This window comes from Dendrobium catenatum, unplaced genomic scaffold, assembly GCF_001605985.2.
Source record: "Dendrobium catenatum unplaced genomic scaffold, ASM160598v2 fragScaff_scaffold_716, whole genome shotgun sequence".
Taxonomy (NCBI): domain Eukaryota; kingdom Viridiplantae; phylum Streptophyta; class Magnoliopsida; order Asparagales; family Orchidaceae; genus Dendrobium; species Dendrobium catenatum.
In genome coordinates this window covers 8,266,761-8,286,120 of record NW_021319178.1, presented here as the reverse complement: position 1 = coordinate 8,286,120, position 19,360 = coordinate 8,266,761, and the positions used below count along the sequence as shown (strand labels likewise).

The following is a 19,360-nucleotide window of genomic DNA, read 5'->3' as shown; positions in this document are numbered from 1 at the left end:
TCTCCTAGAGCCTATTCCCAGGGAGGAGCCGGGTAAAGGGTATGAGGAGAGGCGTGAGGAGGTAGGGCAAGAATAAAGATGTACAGATTTGGAGAGGAGAGGGGCGAGATTGAAAAAGGAAATAGGTAATTATGACCATTGGGAGGTTGAATTTGAAAGGTGAGTGATTTGTTATGATCCAAGAGGTGCTGAATTTGAGAGGAGAAGGTGAAAATTTGATGAAAGGTGTTAACCCGTAATGTCAGAATAAAAAAAAAAAAAAATCAATTACCTGCTCTGCCGAAACCACGATCTCGGCACGACTTGCACGTCACTCGCACGCCGACGTCGCTTCTTCGTACATCGTTTGCACGTCCTCGCGTAAGAGACCAAGGGAACGAGGCCTTCAGCCTCTGCTGACTCTTTCTCCTCTCCCGAGCCCGCTCGCTCTCTCCCTCTCTCGTCGCTACTCGATTCCGCTCCTTCGATGACATTTCCTGTTGGATCGGAAGTTACGACAGTTTAATCGGACGAAACAATGGAAGCTCGTCGCTTCTCGGCTCCTCCGTGCGGTTCGACTTCGTTCCTCCTCCGGCGTTGCCCCTCCGACGCCGCCCTTTCCTGTCGGGACGGAAGTTACGGCATTTTGATCGTAACAAGAACGGGAGCTCGCTGTTGTGTAGATAACATTCTACCTTTAGTGCGCCTCTCCGACCCTTTCTGGCTGTTCGACGTCGCTCCCTTCAACGACTTTCCCTTGCTGAAGGATTGGAAGCCACGATATTTTGATCGGATGGAAGAACGGGAGCTCACTTGCCATGAAAGTAACTCTCCATTTCCCGTTGCTCCGGCTCTATCGTGCTGTCCGACTTCGCTCCTCCTTCGACTTCCCTTCTCATTGGATTGGAGGTCCGACATTTTGATCGGAAGCAAACACAGGAGCTCATTATGTGTGAAGGTGACTTTCTCTCCTTCACGCGCTCCTTCGGCCAAATCCCGTGATCCTGCCGAACCAGAGAGTGAGAGAAGAGATGGATTTTTTTTTTTATTATTAGTATTATTATTATTAATAAATAATTATAATAATAATAAAAATAAAACAAAATTTCCTCTCTTGCCTCGATGTTCATGTCGGGCCGGCGGACCATCTATGCACGCCTTTGTTGAGCGTGGTAGGAGGGAACTCGGTGCGACACTTACGACGAGGTAGGTAAGCGACCCATCGCCCTCCTGCCTAGACATGCGTGTCGGACCGGCAAACCACCTATGCACGCCTTTATTGAGCGTGGTAGGAGGGAACCCGGTGTGATGCATACGACAAGGCCAGGTAAGCCTGGTGCACGCTTTTCTTAGCGTGACCAGGACAACTCTTGTGTACCCGTATGCGGCTCTGTACCTACGGAGAAACAACTGCTCTTTTCTTATAACAGGTACCGAAGACCCATGCACGTCTTTGTTGCGCGTGGTGGGGACAAAAATCTTACACGGCCGTGGTGTCCTCGCAAGAGGGCACCTACCATGCACGCCTTTATTGTGCGTGGTGGGAAAGGCCCAATTTTTCGTAGTTTTCCCCTAAACAGGGGAGACTCCGGGAGGCTGCCGAAATTTTGGGTGAAATATGACTGTACTCGGACTTGTTTGAACTCAAAACGAATAAGGATCTGGACTCAAATGAACATGAACAATGACTTGTGGACTTTTGAACTTGATTGAACACGAGCAGGGGACCTGAACTAAACTTAAATGATTTCTAAAAGTCAAAATTCAAATAAAATGAAGTCAAACTGGAATCAAAGTCAAACCAAATATGCAACTGAACTCAAAAGACTTCAGAAGACTTTGAACAAAAAGTGAACATGCACTCGAGCTCGGACTAAACTACATTAAGCGGGGATTTGTAATCTTGATGAACCTGAGTCTAAGTGAAACTTAACTCGGGCTCAAACATATACAAAGGACAAAGATTGAATCATGTGCAAGGGAGTTCAAATTATAAGAACATTTGTACGGTCAAAAGTGACTCAAAGTACGTTACAAGACCTTGATGCATGAACTCCTATAACAATCCATACAATTGCCTGTTGATTGAAAAAGGCAACACTACCACTTGATAGTAGAAGATCCGTCCTTGCAAACAAATACAATTGATGACCCACCTGAGATTGGTGAAAGGTGAATGTGCTGCAAGGACAATAGTTCTCCTACGAACACCTCCAGGAGGTCGTAGAAAATACAACGGGTCCCCGTAAATATGTACAAGACACTTGTGGATAACAACAGTGGGTATATCATAAGCACAACGAACCACTGTGGACACAAGTACAGATATCGCCTACGATGATGGTGACTAAAATGCTGCTAAGTATGTCGGGTACAAGGGCAACCCGATGTATGAAAGAGGACACCCCTAGTAGAATGGAAGAGATTTTTGAGCAAATTAGAACTAAACTTCCTAGTGTCCCAAAATTTCTTCTTGATCCTATATTCAGGAAGAAAACAATATCCGCATTTACAAATATCAGAGACAACAAGTCTACTACACTAAAGATCTTGAAAGGAGATCTTTTCAAGGCAAAGCAGCGGACTTCAAAGTCCAGAAGAAATCTTCCCCGATGAATGAGAAAGGGGGAGTCCACATCAAGACCTCAACGCCACCGGATCTGCAACACTTATATAAGCGGACAGATGACATCTACAAATAATTTCAAAGTACCCATGCACGTACACTATAACTTGTATACACATAGGTACACTAAAAGGAAAAAATGCAATCTCGACCAGCATGGGCCCCGACGAGGGTGTTATTGGTGTACATGTGACGTCTAGGGATGCTGCGCGGGTCGATAAGTAAATTCAAGTTCGAACCCGATCCTCCTATACGGATCTATAGGAATTGACAGGGTTCAAACCTTCAAACAAATACACGATTGTGGCGACCAGTGTATTTATTTTAATATATTCATATTAGGCTTTCAAGGCCTACAATCAAGAGAATTCCCTGATAAATGCACAAAGCCTACGAAACCCGATCCTCCTAAGCAAGTAAATAGGAGTAGAAAGGGTTCGAACCATTGGATAAACCCTCCGCAAAAGTTTGCCGAGGTGGACAAATTCAAATATAACTTTAGCTCACAAAGAGTTAATGCCTAGTAGAAAATATCAATAGGATCCATTCGCAAACAATCTCCTGCCAGTAAGGATATGGTATATGTCCTCTAACCGGCGATTTTGCCACCAAATGGCACCGCAGGATAAACGGTTATGACCCGAGGCTCTCTGAACCGAGTGGTTTTGCCGCTAAATGGCACCACGAAATACCGGTTATGGCCAGAGCCAATACGTTCCTTAGTGGCATCAATCCTTGACATATGAATCAATAGGATATGATCGATAGGGCACAAAGCCCTCTGTCAACTAAGGTGGATTCAAATGTCTCCTTAGGCAAATATTCACCCCAGGTCTACAAGGTCCCCTTGGACAAAGCAACCCATGGCTGCCGACAAGGATCCTTCTGTTAGGTTGGGTCGACTACCTCCTCCGACTAAATAGACCAGGGACTACGATAGCCCGGGATGACGAAACCATGAGATCTTGATTGGGTCCATTATCCATTCCCCCACCATCTGCTTTAAGTAAAAGATGATGAAATTTCTATTTTAAATATCAAATCTTCAAACTTTCAATCTTCAATAGCCAAACCCATGCTGCTAATATATGCCAGATAACACGTATTTACTACGTATTTGATTGACGACTAGCCTTAATCGAAAGTTCTCTCTCGTGATCGAGAGGGGTAATTAACTATAGGGGCTTGCGCCCATAGGAAACTAGAACTCAGATCATAAAGTCCTCACAAAATGAGCGCGAAATCTCTGGGAAGTGTCTTATCTACAATCCCATCTGCCTTCCAAAATTTATCCCGGAACTTTGTTCGTTAAAACTCCCTCGCCAAAAAAAAAACAACATTAGCAGCGGGCGGAGGCCGGGGCTGAATTTTCAGAGCCAACAAAAAGCTGGGGTATGAACGTAGAAAGGATGATTGGTATACTTGAGGGGAACCACCCCCTTCGGGAAGGGGAAGTTATTGAGGGAACATAGGCGATTTGAGGGTGAGGAAGCTGAATATGCTTATTTTTGAGGGAGAGGATGCCCATGAGTGGATCTACAAAGTGGAAAGGTAATTTTCTGTCAACAGTTTGACGGAGGGGGAGAGACTGATGGCTGTCGGGATGTGCTTGGAAGGGAAAGCTTTAGCATAGTACCAGTGGAGGGATACGAGGCGACCAATAAGGACTTAGAAGGAGTTTAAGAACTGCCTGTTGGAAAAACCAGTCGGGGAGGGGACTTCTACGAGCAGTTCTTCGCTTTGATACAAAATGGGATAATGATGGAATACCATGAGCAATTTGAGTATCTTGCCAGTCAATTGGATCAACTTCTAGAGTCTGAACTGGAGGGGAATTTTATGAAAGGACTGAAACCTAAGATCCGTGCAACAATTAGAGTGATGAGACCTCGATAGTTAGGAGAGTCTATGGAGCTAGCTCAATTGGTGGAGGATTAGAGGCACTTGAAAAAGGAGCATAAGGCAATTCATGAAGCTCATATAGGATGACCACCACTTTTCACCTAAGGAACCAACACAGGGTACTCTTAGGGAAACATCGAAAGAGAAGACTATTGGAGGAAGACTTGGGGGCAACTTCAAGAAGCTCACAGAAAAAGAATTACAGGGGAAGAGGGCTAAGGGAATATGTTTCAGATGTGACGAGAGGTATACGCCGGGGCACATGTATAAGTACCGAATTCTTCAGGTTCTTATCTTTTTTTTGATGAAGAAGGAATAGAGGAGGGTGTTGTCTTTCCACCTTGCGGACAAGGTGGATCTTTGGGAGGAGAGTATTGTTAGACCGGTCCATTGGACCGGTCCAGCCGGTCCACATGGGACTGGCCCAGACGCGACTGAGTGAAACTTCTCCGCCTCTCGTGTACACCGATCAAGCCACTATGTTTCAAGAAGCTTTTTGGGAAAGAATTTTGAGGGGTTTGGGGGGGAGATTTGAATGTAGAGACTATTTAGAGATTTCCTTTTGATTTGTTTTCTTTAAATAGTTTGTTTTTCTAGGGTTAGGGCATCTTGAATTTGGCTGAAATTTGAGAACCCTTTGGTTTTCTTTGGGCTATAGCGGTGTCTAGAGATTTGGAAGAGGTCGATCTTCCTCTCGAATAGAGGATCAATTGTATCTTGCTATTTTCCGTTTCCCTTTCATCAAATAATACAAATTATCTACTGTTTTTGTGGTTTTGTGCGAAATTCGGTGGAGAATTCTCGTTGTTATTCGAAGATTGACAGGAAATACTTGAGATCTACCAGTGTTTCCTATCAGAGAGTTCCTTTGTGGGGCCAATCAGATGTAACTCCTTTCCTTGTTACTTGTTGTCTACTTGTTAAGTGTCTATAAAGGCATATGCGGGCATACATTCATATATTTTACATTTCTTTTGTCTTTGATTTCTGTACTTTATTCCTTTCACGGTAAGGATTAGTGACTTGTTTTTTTACGATGAAATTGCCCATGAAACTGCTATTTATAAGTTTTTACTCCATTTTATGCTTATGGCAACTTTGGTTTTAACAATTGTCTTCATAATGATTAGTTGGGAACTTGGGGTGTTAATTATGAACATTTTGGTTGTGTTTGACTTTGTTTTCAATCTTGATTGTTTTCTTAATGTTCTATGCCTTGAAATATTATGTTTGATATTTTGTTTGGTTTACCCTAGTTATGCAATGTTACCTAAATTGCACTTTCATTTCTATTATTTTCTTAAGATCTCACTGGTGATAATGACTGCTATATAATCCAGGGATCGACTTTTTTTCATTTACTAATTTTTCTTGAACATGCTGTATCCAAGGTCTTCATGATATTGAGTTAAGTTTTGACTTGAAGTGACAGACATTACTTTTGAAGAGTTGCATTTTTCAATAACAAAGTTAATTAAACATGACTTTATGAAAGGAATTGCATTTGGTCTGTGTTACGACCCAGCCCAGAGACTCAAATTAATGATGCGAGAACATATGGTTGGACGGTTAATACATTTCTTTCAATAACATAAAACATTTAACAGACTAATATCCAACATATAATTGAAGCGCCACCAAAATAAAATTTTCTATTGAAACATATACATAAACCAGTTCATATCTATTTTAATTTAATCTTCTGCTATAGATAAATTCTTCTCTTTCAGCTATTTATTTCTCATAAGATTTACTTGAAATTTCAGTTTAATAATTTATGTTTATATCATAAACTTAGTAGATAATAACATCTTATACTATAGTAGTTAAACATACATAAAATCAATCCTGTTCCATACCTTTCTTTTTCAGCTAACACATATAAGTATATAACATTTCATATAAATGTAGATTCTTATTATATTCCTTTCAAATAACTTATCCATTTTTCTATTTCATTTATACCTTTTTCATTTTTACTTATTTATTTTCTCTTCAATTTATTATAGGAGCACCGTCTAAATTTTATATAATAAATGTATAATCATTTTCATTTCCTTTTTCATTTAACGTGCGTGGGTGCGTTGCATCCCAGCCAGTACTATAAAGGGGTAAACTCTTGTATTTTCATGCATGCACCTTTCCCGTTTTATCATTTTAATTTTCATATTAATATTCATTTAGTTTATTTCATTTCTCCATCACGTCTTATTAATCTGTAAAGACATTTTTCATGAATGAATATGAATTCTAAAAAAATGTTCGAAGATACTGCAATGAATTCATTGTGTGAAAGTCACACAATGAATTCGTTGGGAGGCAATTTGTTGACCAATAACTACCTCAGACTACCGCAATCACACATGATCTCACAACCGCCTACTATCCCAGTCACACATGATCTCAAAACCACCCACTACCCCCACTCATACAGGATTTCACAACCGCCCACTTCCCCACTCACACATGATCTCACAACCGCCCACTACCCCAATCACATGATCTCACAACCGCCCACTACCCTAATCACACATGATTTCACAATAGCATTTTTAATCTGAGAGTCTTAAAATATAAATGCGCTTTTGTTGACCCATATACGATAAACCACGCACAAAAAGGACAAACATCACACGGGTTGGCGTGCCGCATCACTTGAAGGGTCAAACGACCTCCAATTGCCAAACAGACTGCGCTAATACGATCATGACATCGAGTTCTCCAAAGTCGAGGCCCCTCATGGCCAAATTAGACGAAATTAATCAAAAAAGACGACCGACACTCGAAATTAAAGCGCGAGGCTGATCAAATGATGTTTGATCGACAAACAAACTGTGTTATTGCGTCCGGAACATTGTCAACCTTTAAAAACTATATGTTATTTATTCAATTTGAAGCATCCATAATGGTGGCATGGATATCGAGGCAATAGCACAAATTTCGAAAAAATTTGGCATCGTCGTTGTCCAAATGATGTTCATTCACGAAACGGATTTCTCCCTTGCGATTGGAATAATGCAAATACTTAAGAACTACATTTTCTATGTTCAATTTGGATCATCTGGGGTGGTGACACTACTCTCGAGGCAAACACGCATACCGAGGAAAGAGGCCTCGAGGTTGCCCAAACAAAGTCCGATCGCAAAACGGACTGCGTTTTTGCGATCAGAACATCCCAAATATCTTAGAATACATAATTATGACATTCAATTTAACAAATTGTGGGGCATGCGAGGGGGTCGACACGAACATAGAGGTAAAGTGCGCCTATTCTAAGAAAACTAGGCCTCGACATCATCCGAATGATGACCGATTGACGAACGGGCTTCGCCAGTGCATCCGGAACACCGTCAACATTCTAAATACACAATCAATTTAATCAATTATGATCGTGCGGCAAAATCGACACGTAAAACAGAGCAAAAATGCACACAAATCGAGAAAATGCACATAATTTTGGGCCTTCTCTTTTGAAAACAGCAAGCAATTACCATTTTGAATTAGTAATAATATTTAATATTAATATTAATTTTAAAAAAATCTCCATAAAAAGATCAAACAAAAGACCAAATCAGCATTAAAATCACCTCGTCGTAATCAAAATTCGTGATCAAGTCTCCTGAAAACCCGCAGCAAATCCCGTGGAGATTTCTTTCCAAGAGATCTATCTTGTTTGAGTGAGACGCCTCGTTAAAAAACAACAGAAAAGAAAACTTATAGTTGGGTTCTTGCTTCATTCCCAGGCAATAAAATAAAATAAAATTTTCACTCACGGCACTCGTCTCTTCCGCGAACTCCACTGCCGAGCTTCGCAACTCCAAATCACGGCTCTTCTTCCTCCCATCCAGCCTTCTTCATTCTTCGCGTGAAAGCCTAGACCACTTGCTCTTCCTCTTGCCTTTAACCTCTAAGACCTCATGCCTCTCCACCCTTATACAACCCCTTACATCCCGCCAACGCCAACTGGCCAGCCCCCATGAGCTCCAACCTAGTCAAGCGCACGGATCTCCCTGCCCGTTCTCCACCTTGCTGAACCCAACATCCACACAGCAGCTCCTCACATATCATTCTTCCTCTTCACGCAATACTTCCCTATTCTCATGAATTTCCTTCACCTATCCATGCAGCCACCTCCTGTCCGTCTACACAAAAGCAAGTAGCGGATCAAACCTTCCAACTCTCATGTCCGTTTACTCTCATCGATCTCCAACAGACCACTGTATCCACTGAAGTCAGCTGCTCCCGCCGTCGTTTCTTTTGCCTCCGCCATTGCCTTTGCATTAGAGGGGAGGATGCAGCTACATATCTCATCGAGTATGAGATCAATCACGATTTCCAGCAACAATGGGGTCCTTGACTCAACGAAGGTTGAGGAAGACGGCTTGGCCCAAAGCTACTTGGAAGGAGAACGGATCATTCTGTGAGGCTTATGAGAGATTTGTATGAGACTCTTAATCATGCAACAGGAGAAAGTATGGATAGAAAAGCAACATGATCAGAGTTGGCAGAATAGTTGAACAAGCATTTTGTAGTTGAAGCTATAGAGAGCCATCATGGTGTTCGATATCATTATCATGGAAATCAGGTTTCAGTTTTGATATAGTCATCTCAATTTCTCTTGTTGTTATATCTTGCTATTATCAAGATGGGCATGCTTTAGAAGCTCTTAAGATGTTTGAGAAAATGACAAGGTGTGGCTTTAAGCCTGATTATGTAACCTTCTCCATAGAAAATGACGAGGCGGGGTTATTTATAAGTACCCTCGAGCAGGGGGAAAGCAAACTGTCTTTTTAAACAGGTGCACTCGAAGACCCCATACATGCCTTTATTGCACGTGGTGGGAAGGAAAACACGGCCACGTTGTCTAAGGGCACCTACCATACACGCCTTTATTGCGCGTGGTGGGAAGGCTAGTCTCTCAAAAATTCCTCTTAACGGGGGAGACGCCACAGGCTGCCGAAATTTTGTCTGAAAAGACAAGAACTTGAGTAAATTTTTGGACAGCAGGGGACTTAATTTGGACAATGAATTGAACACAAAATTGAGCCTAAATCAAATTTGAATTTGAATAAAAAAAATATGACAATGAATAAAAAAAATTTGCAAATTGAACCATAAGGAAGATAATGAAATATTCAAAACAAAGTTGCAATTTGTGAGATAATAGAGTACAAATTGGATGCAATAGAACACGTGGAGTTTGAAATATTTGAACAAACAACTCTCTTGTAACATGCCTATGAAAATGAAAGGATAAATGAATGACAATCATCTCAAGTGAAAAAAAAAGATCATGGAAGGCATGGATTGATTGTAAAGTCACCACATGAGGCCCTATAAGCATGATAATCGATTTGTAATATTCGGCATAACTCACTCCTAAGTGACAATTGTTTGGCCAAAAATGAGGCATGTCATGAATGTAAGCCATATATCTCAATCATGTTCTTAAGTGATTGAAACTAATTGAATAAGCGACACATTCATAAGTGAGATGTGAAGGACATATGATTGGTGAAAACTAATGCTAAATATGGTGCCAAGCAATCGACATAAAGTGTGTGGTGAAATTATCATTCATAAATAAATTAATTGTGAACTACAAGCTCTCTTCAAAGACAACGAAAGTGGCAAGGAGATACAACAATTCCCGTAATTAAAAAGGGTCAATATGCAACGAATAAGATGAATGCAAACATGATGAATAATGAAAGCATTCAATGCATTACAAGCAGGATTGGAGAATGACGTCCGTGGGGATCTTGCAAATGATTATTCCGAATGCATGCAACGATTCATTTATTAGTGGGACAGTGATACACTCATCCATACGAAGTATAATGAACACGAATGCCAACGATAATTGTCCCTATCATTGGAAATATCAATGTGGCAAGTATATATGTCCACCCCTTTACAAGAATAAAGAAGTATTGACGTCAGAAGGCGTAGAGGATAATGACTTTTTGCAGCTCCTCAACAACCATCCATTTGCTAATCTATAGAATCATGATGATATCAAATTAAGGCTCATTGTCAAAAGGATAGTCAAGAAGCTTTCAAAATATAACCAGAAGAATTAGGCATACAGTAAAAATGAAGATGTGATACATCTAGATGTATTCAAGTTAATATCAACACACCACACATTATGCCCGCCAGAGTTAAGAAGCAATGTTCGACAAATGTGCTGTTAAAGTTTAATGCAAATTTTGGTGATCTAAGTTCACAACTATTTATCAATCAAAGTGCACAAAGACAATATACAATGAATGCAATTCATCTGGAAGTCAACATCAGTGCACATATAGGTACACCAACTCCTTTACAAGTTATAAAGCCATAAGCAAATATGCACGTTGCAGTAGAAGACACGTTATGCATCTAATGTACTATCCACAAGAAAATATTGAAAGACTACGACAAAATAAACTTCTATGATCTATAATAAAAGACACGTCGAATGTCCAAAATGCCACCGCACATGCACTGTAGTTTGTATACACATAGGTACACTGAAACGGGGTATGCAATCATAAACCCGCATGGGCCTTGGCGAGCGTGTTGTAGGAACACACATGACGCCTAGGGATGCTGCGCGGGTTAACAAATTTGGACCTGATCCTCCTAAGAGGGTAAATAAAAGTCGACAATGTTCAACAAAATAATTATAAAATCCTCCCAAACACTCGCATGGGCCCTGACGAGCGTGTTATAAGTACACACGTGACGTCTAGGGATGCTGCGCGGGTCAATAAGTATATTCAAGTTCGAACTCGATCCTTCTATATGGATCAATATGAGTCGAAAAAGTTCGAACCATTAAACAAATATAAGGTTGTGATGATCGGTATATTTGTTTTAATATATTCATATTAGGCTTTCAAGGCTTATAACAATATGTATTTACTAGTAAATGCACAAAACCTACAAAACCCAATCCTCTATCGGCAAGTTGATAGGGTTGACAAGGTTTAGTCAATGAATGATCCCACACCCTGATGATGACCGTGTTGAATGTTTATCTCAACCGGTGGGGTTCATAAACACTTTTAAATGCCTTCCAACCTCCACCCAAATACCCAAAATAAAAAAATCTCAAAAATCATTGAACTTTAAAATATTTAAATTTGAAATCAACCATTAAATTATTTAAAGTAAAATCAATCCATCATTCACAACAGTTTGTAGAGGTGAACAAATTAAAATTTATTTAAACTCACATAGAGCTAATGCCTATTCGAAAATATCATTAGGATCCATTCTCAAATAATCTCTTGCCAATAAGGATGTGGTACGTGTCCTCTAACCGGCGGGTTTATCGCCAAATGACATCGCAGGATAAACGATTATGACCCGGGGCCCTCTGAACTAGTGGTTTTGCTGCCAAATGGCACCACGAAATACTGGTTATGGCCAGAGCCAATACGTTCCTTAGTTGCATCAAATCCTTGAGATATGAATCAATAGGATATGATCTATGGGCACAAAGCCCTCTGTTAGCTAAGGTGGATCCAAATTTGTCCCTTTAGACAAACATTCACCCCAGGTCTACAAGGTACCCTTGGACGAAGCAACCCATGGTTGCCGACAAGGATCCTTTTGTCAGGTTGGGTCGACTACCTCCTCTAATTAAGTAGACAAGGGACCATAATGGTCCGGGATGACGGAACAATGAGATCTTGATCGGGTCCATCATCCATTCCCCCACCATCCGCTTTAAGTGTAAGATGGTGAAATTTCTAATTATAAATATCAATTTTCCAAATTCCCAAATCCAAACTCATGCTACTACTATATGCCAAATAACAAGTATTTATACGTATCTGATTGACGACTAGCCTTAATTGAAAGTTCTCTCTCGTGATTGAGGGGGGTAATTAACTACAGGGACTTGCGCCTATAGGAAACAAGAACTCAGATCATAAAGTCCTTGCAAAATGAGAGCAAAATCCTTGGGTAGTGTCTTGTCTACAAATCCATCAGTCTTTCAAAATTTATCCCGGAACTTAAATTTGTTAAAACTCCCCCCCGAAAAAGAAAAAGCAAGAGTCGAGCGGAAGTCAGGGCCGAATTTTCGGAGCCCACAATTTTAAATCACAGAGTTTTAAATGCGAAAATAGTAGAGTTTTAAAATATGAGAGCGTTTTAAATGAAATCTTTAAGTCTGAGAGCTTTTTTTTTTAAATCCAAAAGTTCTAAAATTGAGATCAATACAATTAACTAGAAAATTTGATTTTTGGTTAGTTGATTAATTAAATTAATTTTGAAGAAAAATGTAGGAAAAGAAAAATTGTTTGCATTAATTGACATATACAAGTAAAGTCAACTCTCAATACAATCCTTCACAAACCCTAAAACTCTCTAAACCAACAACACTCCAACTCCTGTTAAAGCCCCTAGTGGGCTCCAACCCCTGTAATTGTATCCCTCATGGCTACAAGCTCCTGCAACTATCTGCGAGCTCCCTGAAATGCTGCAAGTACCCATACCTGTAAACGAAACAAATAAATATTAGTATGTTACAATAAAAAATCATCAAATCAAGAATGGTGAAAAATAGTAAATCTAGCCACTACTAATAAAGCAAAGTACTGGGAAGCAAGAAATGCTAAGTACGAAAAAGCTATTAGAGCAATAATGTTGAAAAAACAAATAGAGTAGTGGACTACTGTAGTAGAAAAAGACTACGAGCATAGAACAACTAAAACACTAACGCCAGTGTCAAAACTTCGAGGTATCAAAATCACAAACTCACACAAACTCAAAAAACTATAAAATAAATCTCCAAACATTATACAAGCAACTATTGTTTATACAAACACATAATCAAACTCAAAACATCGGGGCAACCTTATTTTCTAAGAACTTGGTTGTAAGTCCCATTATCCGGCAACTTTCAAAGGAAAGCAGTAAGCCCGACCTTATGGCAAAATTTTAGGTAAAATTGACCTAACCCTAACCCCCAAATAACACACCGACCACTTCTAATAGAAGCCGTAAATCCGATCTTTGTTAGAAATGTTTAGGTAATAACACAATCCTAAACCCCTCACACGGGCATCATAGTCTATAGGATTAGATTGTAAGACCCATCACTCGGGCCACTTAGCTTAAAGGGCTAGGTCATAAGACCCATCATTAGATAATTTCTAAGGAAGCAATAAGACCTACCCAGCTGAAATATTTGGGCTACCTTTAATAAAGGTCGTAAGTCCCACTAATTGGGCTACTTTCCAATTAAAGCCATAAATCCCTACCCAATCTAATTAGATGGACAACTCTTGTTGAAAAATTAAGGCAAAAGCCTCAACAGAGAATTTCATCTTTAAATAATGCTTTGAAATAGAATAATTATGATTCCTATGTTGAAAGCATGTGGAATTTCTATCGTAGGATCTCCTACCCAAATAATTAAAGCCTTTAGGCATTCTATCATATAGGGCTAGGTTGTAAGACTCACCAACAGGCCACTTCTAAGTGAAGTCGTAAGTCCCATGTATTAGGGATACTTTAAAAATAAAGTATAACAACCCTAATGCTCCTATAAATAACCAAGCAACTTCTAAGGAAGCCACTGAATCTTCCAACCAAACTTCCAATTAAAATTTACGGGCATCCTAGCCTATAGGGTTAGGTTTTAAGATCCATCAGCGGGCCACTTCTAAGTGAAGTCGTAAGTCCCATGCGTTAGGGAAACTTTTTAAAATGAAGTACATCGACCCTAACAATCCTACAAATAAACACGCAACTTTATAAGGAAAGGCATATGACCTAACCCAAATCCAATCCAAACAATCAAATTCAAACCTATGGACATCTTAGTCTAAAAGAATTAAGTTGTAAGATTCACTTTTCATGCTGTTTCCTAAGGGAAGTAATAAGTCCTACCCAAATAATCAAAACCTTCGGGCAGCCTTGCTGTAGAGTTAGGTTGTAAGACCCATACTTAGGCAACTCATAAATAGGAAAGTAAGCCCCATTCCAAATCAAATACCCGAACTATTTTCTACGAAAGTCATAAGTCCCAACCTAAATCTAAATACCCGGGCTACTTCCTAAAGAAGCCATAAGACCTGCTCCAATCCAAACTCTTGGGTAACTTCTAAACAAACTCATAAATCCCAAAATAAATCAATTTCTTGGTATTCTAATAGATGTAAACCCCAAATCCCAAAAAAAATTAAAACTAAAATCTACATCTAACCACTTCAGTTTACTCGGGATCCCTGAGAGGAGGCAACCCATGGCTGCTAAGCAGATTCCCTGGACACTACGATCAATGTTGTTAGTGTTGGTAAACTGAAATCTATGGTATATCTGGGACGATGGAACCATGTGATCTTGATCGGGTTTATCTCCATTTTCCCCACAATTGAGACTAAGCTACCTAAAAATTTTTCATCCTTAATCGAGAGTTCTCTCTTACATGTTAAGAGGGGTAATTAACTATGAGTGCTTGCGCTCATAGGAAGTAAGGACACCAGATCTAATTAAACCCTGACACTACCCTTAGGAAAAATTTAGTTAATTTCAATCTGACTTAAGGGAAGTGGAATCCTACATCTGTAAAGCGGGGTTCATGCATTCGTGTCGTTTTTCTTGAGCCAACAACTTTACTATAAACCGCTTAATGTTTTGATAGAGTTAGGTTGATTAATTCTTTTTTTGGCTTTGGTGTATTCTGGTTTTGATTTTTGTTCCAGGCATTTTTTGTGCTTTGTAGCTCATTTGACATTATTTGTCCCTTACAAATCTATTTTTTTTTTCAATATCCTAACACATTTTTTCTGATTTGTGCAGATAAAACCTCTTATTATACCAACGAAGCATATTATGAAAGTTAATATCAATACCTATGATTGGCATGAGTTTTTTCCAGAAGGTATTTCTTGTTTTATACATAACATGTTCTAGCACGACATGATTAACTTCCTCACCCTTGATTTCTGTCCATTTCAGTTCAAAACAATGCTGGTGCAATTCTTGCTGTTTGGGCCCCAATCATTATTGTGAGATAACTAGTTCGAAGTCGAAAGAGCTTATGACCATTGAGAATTTGTCTACTTATTCATTTGTACATATTATTGTCTATTCTCTTATTTGTTTTTGGATCCAGGTCTACTTTATGGACATGCAGATTTGGTATTCTATTTTCTGTACAATATTTGGAGGAGTCTATGGCATTGTTCATCACCTTGGTGAGGTTAGATTTAATAACTACGCAATTTTGTGGCACTGCTTGTCAACACTGCATGAAGCAATATTCAGATTGGAATTTCATACATACATTATGCCAGATTCGAACAGTTGAAATGGTCAAAAGTCGTTTTCATTCCTTCCCATCAATGTTCAATGTTTCTCTTGTTGCTCATTCATCGCAAAGTAAAAAAGGGAGCATCTTCAAATATATCCTGCAGAACAAAGCTTTCAAGGTACTAAAAGCTGCATTCTTTTGCTCAATAATCTTTTTAATTGATATCTAGTGCATATTATACTGAATGTAATAACCCATGCTGTTTAGAGTACAGAAGTTGCGAGAGATGAGCTTCCAAAGTTTGCTCTAGTATGGAATCAAATTATTGCTCATTTCAGGTCTGAGGACTTGATTAATAGCAGGTAAAGTTATATATATTAGTTATCAAGCTATATCATCTATAAGCATACACTCTATGGAGCGTGATTATTTTGGTAGAGAGATGGATTTGATGATCATGCCACTTGCATGTGAGTTTGGCGGGACTTCAGCACGATGGCCCTTGTTTCTTTTAGTTATGAAGGTACTTTTAATCCGTTAAATCCTTATGTTGTCATTTCATTATCTAATTTAGAGCTTTTGTTTGCTTGCCAGTTTTCTACAGCTGTGAACATAGCGAGAGATTATGTCGGAAAGTATGAGAAGCTTTATAAAAAAATAAAAAAAGACAAGTACATGTTCTATGCTGTCAAGGAGTGCTATGATACATTGAATAATATCTTCAATTTTCTTCTCATTGGAGACCTAGAGAAAAGGTAGCTATTTTTTTTAGCTTTTATGCATAAAAGCAGAAGTACTAAGTTTCCTTCTTGGGATAATCTGCAATGCACTGCAATGTATATTATAGAATATTATTGTAAGCTTTCCCAAGTTTTTCAGGGTCTTACGCGCTATTTTTGATGAAATTGAAACAAGCATTGGAAATTCGAGCATCCTAACTGATTTCAAGATGGCTGAGTTACCTGTTTTAATTGAGAAAGTTATCAAAATGGTAGAGATTCTGGTAATTGTAATAAGACGCAGTTTAATTTGCATCTCTTTACTTTTTTATTCTATTTTCTTACTTGTAAAAATCAAATCTCTTATTATATCATTTGACATATATAAATGAAGTTTGAAAATAACCTAACTCATCGAGATGAACTGGTCATTTCACTCCAAGATGTCCTTGAATTTCTCATCAATGATATGATGGTCGACGGTGGCAGGTAGGTGGGGTTTGTATTTCATGTTGAAATAAATTTTTTCACCTCTCTGATACGTGAAAACAACTGATTTAGGATACTGGATATTATGGATTCCTCCTATGCTCAAGAGGGGTGTGTGGATGTTTTCCTCTTGCAACAAGTATCGCACATGTTTAAATCAGATTCTAGGGGTTGTATTGTTCCTTTCCCACAGCATGACGAAGGACCTAAAAATTCTGTTCTACGTTTCCCACTACCAGACAAAGGACTTTTGAGGGACCAGGTACTTAAGTTCACTAGGGTTTTTCCCTTTTTTTTGAAAGGTGTGCAATCCCAGGAAGCTCATTAGTTGATGAAGATCAGGTCAAACGTTTATTTCTGATGCTCACTGTCAAAGAAGCTGCTTCAGATATTCCTGCTAACTTGGAGGTCCGAAGACGCATCTCTTTCTTTGCAACTTCCCTTTTCATGGATATGCCTCCTGCTCCTAAAGTCCGCAACATGTTGTCTCTCAGGTGACCCTGTTTATAATTCTTTCTTTTTTTAATTAACTTTTACTATGCTAATTATAATCATTACATAAGAGTACCAGAGCATAAATCTTTTACAAACATATATCAAATCTTGTCATTTTCTATATAAAAATTAAAATTTACGCCTTCCGATTATTGATGCATGTTTAGAACAGGGTATTCTCATTCATTTTTGGCATTTATTATTTTTATTATTTATACTGTAAAATAATCTTGAAGTATGTGTTCACTGTGCTTTGTGTATAGATTAATGTCTTATTGAAGAAATGTTCCAAATGACAAAATTATACATGCACTCACATGGTCAAATTTTTTGAATTTGAATTTTCATTATCAACATATTCATTGTACGACATGCAAACCGTTAGGCTTCTTAATATGAATTTTCATTATCAGCTTAGTCATTAGCAATTGTGATTGCTTTCCTGAAGGTGACTGAATTTGCACATATATTTTCAAACGTTTTGATATTGTATTATGCAGGTTTATGAATGTGAATTTTTAGCTTGATTGGTATATTCAAAAGTAGGACTCGCAAGCTTTGGTTAAAATGAGTCTCACCATCTTGGGATAATAAGTTTGGGTTAAACCTATTTGAACTTATTCAACTAAATGTACCAAAAGGCCATAAGAGTGACCAATTAACTGCTTTCAATGCCTAATAGGGACATTCGAAATCCAGCACCACATCCTAAGGGGTTATCATAAGTATTTCGATGACGACAATGTACAAGCCATTCGGGGTATCAAGAGCAATGGCCTGGCGTCAATGATGAAAATAGGAAACCCCCCTTTTTATGGTCAAAGAAGATTAAGATTGTGAATCGTGATAACAATCATGGTAAGGCTCAATGACCTCCCTTACTGTTGCTTTGATGATTTGGAGAGCGGGAGGCTGCTTTATGGCATTAAGAGAGATGAAGAGGGCTTGCTAATGCTTGAGCTATGGAGTTTGTAATTTGTTAAATTAGGCAGCCACAATCACCCTTAGCATCTTCAAGGAGACATTAAATGGCTTCAAAGAGGCCTGAAGGCTCTATAAATAATGAGAGTTCATGGTGTTGTCCTTTGTCCTATTGATCCTGGTTAGTGGTTGGCTAGCACTGACCTTGAATTGGTGCTGATAAAGTGAATCCATTAGGGTTGTTGGTCAGAGACTTCTAAAGGGTAAGCAAGGTTCACCTCCCAGCCATCATGTGGCTAATGTCAGCTAAAATCGCAAAAAGTGTGACCTATACTAGGTTCAACACATTCTGACCTATAACCCCATTAACAGGCCCCACATGTATGTTTGCTAGCTTTAAGTAGTCCATTTTGAATTATATGGGTTTTCATATTGTCCAATCACTAAATATAATGTTAAACATGATTTATTATGTAGTTAAAGATCTAGTTCATATTATCAATGTGAAAATTGGACTGTACATCGAACTGGAAAAGGACATGTTCAAAGTTGAATGGTTCGATCTGCTTTGAACCAAATGATATAATAATATTAAAATTATTTAAATAAAAATAAATTATATAAAAATAATTATGCAATATTATGAATTTGCGATTAAAAATTAAATTTAGCTGTGTGGGCTCCGAAAATTCGGCCTCGGCCTCCACTCGCTTTTCTTATTCAGAGAGGGAGTTTTAACGAACTAAGTTCCGAGGTAAATTTTGGAAGGCAGATGGGTTTGTAGATAAGACACTACCCAGAGATTTCGCCCTCATTTTGCGAGGACTTTATGATCTGAGTTCTGGTTTCCTACGGGCGCAAGCCCCTATAGTTAATTACCCATCCCAATCACGAGAGAGAACTTTCGATTAAGGCTAGTCATCGATCAGATAAGCAGAATATACGTGTTATCTGGCATATAATAGCAGCAAT

At 38.9% G+C, this 19,360-nt stretch overlaps 1 protein-coding gene across 5 annotated transcripts in view; it reads left to right on the top strand.

Annotated features, from left to right (window-relative positions):
• LOC110103012 (putative callose synthase 8) overlaps window positions 1–19,360 on the top strand; it is a 102,646-nt gene that overhangs the window by 51,838 nt on the left and 31,448 nt on the right. For all 5 annotated transcript variants that reach the window (XM_028696064.1, XM_028696065.1, XM_028696066.1 and 2 more), the window contains 11 exons: window positions 15,311–15,392; window positions 15,470–15,519; window positions 15,627–15,713; window positions 15,808–15,942; window positions 16,032–16,126; window positions 16,203–16,287; window positions 16,359–16,519; window positions 16,644–16,767; window positions 16,878–16,972; window positions 17,045–17,234; window positions 17,315–17,466. In XM_028696064.1, the coding sequence (XP_028551897.1) occupies window positions 15,311–15,392; window positions 15,470–15,519; window positions 15,627–15,713; window positions 15,808–15,942; window positions 16,032–16,126; window positions 16,203–16,287; window positions 16,359–16,519; window positions 16,644–16,767; window positions 16,878–16,972; window positions 17,045–17,234; window positions 17,315–17,466 (1,256 nt within the window). The remainder of the gene's footprint in view (window positions 1–15,310; window positions 15,393–15,469; window positions 15,520–15,626; window positions 15,714–15,807; window positions 15,943–16,031; window positions 16,127–16,202; window positions 16,288–16,358; window positions 16,520–16,643; window positions 16,768–16,877; window positions 16,973–17,044; window positions 17,235–17,314; window positions 17,467–19,360) is intronic.